Source organism: Lonchura striata, chromosome 3 (assembly GCF_046129695.1).
Source record: "Lonchura striata isolate bLonStr1 chromosome 3, bLonStr1.mat, whole genome shotgun sequence".
Classification (NCBI taxonomy): domain Eukaryota; kingdom Metazoa; phylum Chordata; class Aves; order Passeriformes; family Estrildidae; genus Lonchura; species Lonchura striata.
In genome coordinates this window covers 69,871,274-69,877,273 of record NC_134605.1, presented here as the reverse complement: position 1 = coordinate 69,877,273, position 6,000 = coordinate 69,871,274, and the positions used below count along the sequence as shown (strand labels likewise).

At 44.0% G+C, this 6,000-nt stretch overlaps 1 protein-coding gene across 1 annotated transcript in view; it reads left to right on the top strand.

Annotated features, from left to right (window-relative positions):
- The first annotated feature begins 715 nt into the window (after positions 1-715).
- AFG1L (AFG1 like ATPase) overlaps positions 716-6,000 on the top strand; it is a 64,097-nt gene continuing 58,812 nt past the window's right edge. Inside the window, exon 1 of the mRNA XM_021553832.3 lies at positions 716-812. Within this exon, the coding sequence (XP_021409507.1) occupies positions 725-812 (88 nt within the window). The 5' untranslated portion in view covers positions 716-724. The remainder of the gene's footprint in view (positions 813-6,000) is intronic.

Here is a 6,000-nt window from a genome sequence, read left to right as displayed (position 1 = left end):
GAGCCAGTGTGTGCCCAGGTGGCCAAGAAGGACACTAGCATGCTGGCCTGTATCAGCAATGGTGCGGCCAGCAGCATCAGGACAGCAATTGTCCCCCTGTACCTGCCCTGGTGAGGCCACACCTCAAATCCTGTGTTTGGTTCTGGGCACCTCAGTGCAAGAAGGACATTGAGGGGCTGGAGCGAGTCCAGAGAAGGGCAATGCAGCTGGTGAAGGGTCTGGAGCACAAGTCCTGTGAGGAGCAGCTGAGGGAGCTGGGGGTGTTTAGTCTGGAGAAAAGGAGGATCAGGACTGACCGTATTGCTCTCTGTTACTGCCTGAAAGGAGGTTTTAGCCAGGTGAGGTTTGGCCTCTTCTCCCAGGCAACCAGTGACAGGGTGAGAAGACACAGCCTCAAGCTGCGCCAGGAGAGGTTTAGGCTGGACATGAGGAATTTCTCCATCGAAAGGGTGATTAGATATTGAAATGTGCTGCCCGGGGAGGTGGTGGAGTCACAGTTCATGGAAGTTTTTATAGTGCCATAGTCTAGTCGACATTGTGGTGTTCGGTCATAGGTTGGACTCGATGATCTCAGAGGGTTTTTCCAAGCTAATGGACCCTATGATTCCGTGACCCAGGCGGGAGCGGGTCGCCCAGCACCGGCCGCGCACGGACTCCCCCCAGCCCCGCGGGACTCCATTTCCCAGCACGCCCCGCGCCCCGGCCGCCGCGCCGCGCCGGGAAGATGGCAGCCCTTGTGTCGCCCTTGGCCACTGCGCGCTGCCTGCTGCGGGCTCTGGGGTGCCGCGGCCGCCTGCTCCCGCCGCACAGAGGTCAGTGCCGCCGCCGCGGCTCTCCGGGGCTCGCCAGGCCCGGGCGGGCGACAGGCTGCCGGGGCACGGCGCAGGAACGGCACGGAGGAGCCGTCGCAGGAGCCGGTGCGTGCCTTCCCTCCCCGGCGTGCCGCGGGTCTGTCCCCGGCGGAGGGGAGGTGGTGGCGGCGCCGGGCGGGGCACGCGGCAGCGCCGGGACGCGCACACGCCTCGCCGCTCTGCCGTGACCTGCCGGTGTCCTCGCATTCCCGGCCTGGGCTTGTCCGCGACACAGCCCCGCAGGGGACCTGCCTGCCGGGGCGGCACCGATAGTCGGCTCCGGTCACCGGCTGACCCGCGAAGGGGGCCCGTGGCTTCCCGAGTCGGTGATGCCGCTTTCCCCCGGGGAAATAGGGCCTCGGTGATGCCGCTTTTCCCCGGGGAAATAGGGCCTCGGTGCTGCCTGGTTAACGCCTTGCGGCTGCACCGGCGCTCGGCAAGTGCACCGGTGGCTGCCAGCGCTTTGGCCGAGCCTTGGGCTGTCTCAGGGACTGTTCTCTGTAAAGGACCCTCCGGTGTATAGCAAACGACAGCCGTGCTCTGTCTTCACAGCAGTGCAAAAATTTATGGAGTTTTGTTAACTTGAGGCTTAGGTTAGGAGCAGAGATCGTTTTTCTTTAGTGAGAGCTCTTCGTCCTCTGCCAGTCTGGCCAAGGTGTGAGAGTTCAGCTGGTGACTGGTGGGTCCCAGGACTGATAAATGTTCACATCCACACATTATGTTGTGATTGTAGAATATTTATGCATCCTAAGAAAAATAGGCAAGTGCTGCGGTACTGTAGTTGCATGTGTTTTATTTTATATTGGTCTAACACTTAGACTCTATGTAGATTGGTTTTTATTACCAACATACTAGCATTTAGAAAAAGGTGTCTGAGTAAATCCAGTGGCTTTAGGCAGTTTGTCAACTTCCGTGTTAAATAAAAAGTAGTCCTTGCTTATGTTGTTTGAGGACGTCAGACTGTAGGGATGGGCTGCCATCAAGGAATTGATTTAAAGTCTTGGTTTTATGATCACTGGTTTCTACTGTATTCTTTGTTTTTATGATTTGCTTTGTACAGTTGTGTACCTTTTCCTTAATTGAGGAAAGACATGACAAGTAGTATCTGTGTAAAGTTCCAGTTTCACTGGTGTGCTTCTCGTCTCCCTACTTTCATCTATAGGTCAGGTTGTGAAATGGGATGTGCATGGAAAAAAATACAAGTAGTCTTCTAGCAGAATAATGTATCAGGCATGTATGCAAAAAGTAGAATTCTAGTCCTGCTCATGTGTCATATGCTGACCAAATGAATGGCCTTCAGTGATTTATCTAAGGTCATATAATGAGACAAAAATGCAAATCATTGTCAATGTCTTAGTTGCAAGCTGCTTCTTCTGGTTTAATTACTAATTTTAGCAAGTTAGGGGCTTTTATGAATTTTACATGATATTGGCCTAACATCTTCAATTCATGCAAATAACTTAGTATGTATGCACCCCCCCCCCCCCCCCCCCAAATATGGTTGGTTGGATTTAGATTTTTTTAAGCTTTCTGTTAAGCACTGGAAAGTAAAAAAAATTTTCAGATCACTTCCTCTTACATTCCTGCCATTAATCATAGTGCAATATTTTGAATGGAGCATTTGTGTATTATAGGACTATAAATGTATTTTTAACTTTATACCTAGCACATGATCTCTTTCCCAAGAAGCTTACATGGCAAGTCTTTGTGCTTAATTTTAACACATGTGTTTAATTTATCCAAATCCTTTTACATCATGGGGCAATTTACCTGTTTGAGACTGATTCTGTGAAACTTGCATATATATTAAATAAAAGATGAGACAAGAGAACATTATTATTGTTACAGGTTCTAGCGTGAAATAAAATTCTTTCTGATCATTTGCTACCTTTGCTCCTATTTTCACGCAGGAAAATAACCTTTGGAGCTACAAGACTGTACCATTGCCCTTCCTCGTCACTGTGGTGTCATTGAAGAAGGAAACATTTTGCAGCAGTTCTGTTACCAGTTTGATCTTGAGTTTAGGTCTCTGATACCACCATCTGCCTGTTGATGAGAGTGCCCTCTGACTTCCAAGTCCTCTTTTTCTGTTGTGTCAGTTATGCTTCATAGGCAGTTTTAACAGCTTTACACAAAGAGCTTCAAGGTTTGAAGCAGTTTGGCTTCATTGTGACCCAAACTGATATTCTGAACTTCAGCTTGGATTATTGAAAACATGACATTTTTTAAAAGTTGTCTTCTATTAATATTTTTTTCCTCTCATCACACAAATTTCAGGGTTTGTGAAATGCTCTCAAGGCAGATTGTGCTGGCAAAGCAGTAATGAAACAGATGATCCTTGTACCTTGCATTAACACTGATTTAGTAGAAGCTATTCCAGCTTCTTGAGCATGACTGTCAGTCAAGGTGGCACTTGGGTGATCTTGGGCTACTTAATTTTGGTGCAGTTGTAACCGACATGAGTTTGGTTTAGATGCAGTTCTCGCAACTCTTTGCAGTCGGAAATGTTCTCTATTTTTAAGACAAACAGTAATTAACCCTTACAGCAAAGAAGGAAGGGGGAAGTGTTAATTCTCTACCTTGTAGCTTGGTTAGCTTTCTGTACTCCCAACCTCTTGGCTGTTGTCAGGATCAGTTTTGGTATGCCACAGCTCAACTTCCATGTCAGTTTGTCTTCTTGCATAAAAAACTCTAGTGCCTGCCTCAGAAGTGACTGTTGCTTTCATAAGCTGGGTCATTGAAACTCGCATGCCTTTTTGGTGTCATCTCAGACTTTACTTTTAATTAGCAGTAGAAAAATTCAACACACTGCTCACTGTTTTCCAATTTGCTGTTTTTTTCCGGAGCAGAAAGTCCCTGCAGTTAAGAACACGTCTTATAATTTTATCTTTGCAGTGGTAAATTAATGTCACTCTACCAAATATGTCTTAAGTTCCCCACTTGAAAGAAATTTTCTTATAATTCCAGATTGGCATTTTAAAAAATAAGTTTTATTTGTCTTGGTGAGATTTCCTCCTCTGATTTCTTTCTTTTTTTTGGGGTGTATCACTGTAGGTCTTCATTGCAGCTGTGTCTGTGATCCTTGTATGTGTAAGCAGGAAGGCAAATGCAAAGACCTAATTAAATAGTATGAAATAAAGTGAGATTATACTATCATATGTATGTTCTTGGAACAGGAATTTAGGAAAAAAGTTGCAGCTTGGTGTCAAATCTAAAGAAGGAGAGAATGTCAGGTTAAGTGTGGTAGCATCCAACACTGTCCTACAGCCTGTAGTTGGGAAAGGTAGGTTACGGATAACCACGTCTAGTTTTACACTGTACTGTGTAAAACTGTGTGAATAATGTATTGATGTGCTTTTCTATAGTTGTATCCAGAAAACTACATAGGTGTGGAGGATGCTTTTTCTGTGTGTGACACTTGAAGACTTCAGAAGGAAAAATAATAAATAATTGAGTTGCAGTTTCTGTAATACTAAGATTAGATAATGAAACAGTAAGGAATAAATGAAAACCTGTATTTTGCAATGTGGAGAAGAGGGCTGAGGGATGTTAGGACTACTGAGGGCTGTTAGTACACTGAATCATGGGTTATTCCTACAGTTGAGTGATAGATTTTGCAATCTGTTCCACAAAATGCAGGTTAGAATGGAAGGTACACTTTTTTTTTTTCTCATAGAATATTATATCACTTATACAGCTACCTTCTGTTGACTTATCTCAAAAACCCCACATGCTCTTCTATAGCATCTACCTTTTTTTGCAGCTACAGGTGTGAGTTTATCACTTAACCAGTTACTGGGTGTCTCCTGGTAGTGTACTATAGTGTACTCCCATGATATTTAAATCCCAGTGTTCAATATTATATTAGGAGAACAGTGAGTGATTTGTGCCAGGACATCCTCTATGGCCATTTGGGCATAGTCTCCACCTCTGCCACATGTTAATGACAGAGTATTTTCTCCCACTCCCAGGATGGTTAGCTGTGAGAACATGTAATCTGAGACAAACCCCATGCTTCTGAGCAGTCCTACTGGTGTGCTTTGTCCATGGCCAGGAAGGTCAGGAGCCACAAACCCTTTCTTACCCCTAAATCAGCTCATTTGTTTTTCTTTGATCCTGTGGTAAGCAGTAGGAACTTAAGAATTTATAGGTATAAGGGGGCACACTGGAACTCTTTGCGCCGTCAACTTCTGCGTATTGCCAAGGCACAGATAGTTCAGAGGTATGGGTCACAGGACTGAGGTTGACTTTTCTGGGGAGTGTAATAGTAGAAAACAAGATGAAAAAGTTTTCAGAGATCATCTGAGCAACCTGATGTAGTGGAAGGTGTCCCTGCCCAGGGCAGGAGTATTGGATCTAGATGATACTTCAGCTCCCTTCCAACACAAGCCATTCTATAATTGTGTGATCTTTGCCTTTTCCCCTTCAGAGGCAGGTCAGGTTTTACTGACCTATTCCTGACAGATTTTCATCAAACTTATTTTTAAAATTCACCCAAAATTGTTGGAAGTTTTACGGCTTTTAGACTATTAATCTATTTCACTACCTTAATTACAGTTATTAAGTTATCTGTATAAATACCATTTCCTTTCATTTTCTCAATACCCTGTATGTATCTGAAGACAGATATATGTTTTTCTTTTCTACAGGTTTTACTCATATTTTTGCAGTAGCAGACTTTGAACTCAACTTTCTTTATGTGCTCTCTTTGGGTAGGGATGAGCTAATTACTCTCAATTCAAAGCAGCAACTCAGTTCCTCCAGGAACAAGAGAATTTGGTGCAATTATTAGCTGCAGATATAAACAGTGACTGTCTTTTTATGGAGAAGCTGTTACTTGCAATAAGTGAATGTAATTTGATCTACTAGTTCATTTTTATTATTTTCTAATATTCTATCTTCCTTATAACTATTTAAAACACTTTTTGTGCCTTTTGTGGATTGTGACTCGTATTTTAAAAGACAGTCCTTTAAATGTCCATTTACTCTCTCATTTGGTTCATGCTTCCCATAACATCTGGTGTGAAAATTGAAGTGTGTCTTCCAGGGCAGACTATACCAGCATTGAATAGAACAGGGTTTGTTTTTTTTTTTCCCCCGTGTGTGTCTATATTGGAGTACTTGTGTTTTTATATTTTAGTTTATTTTT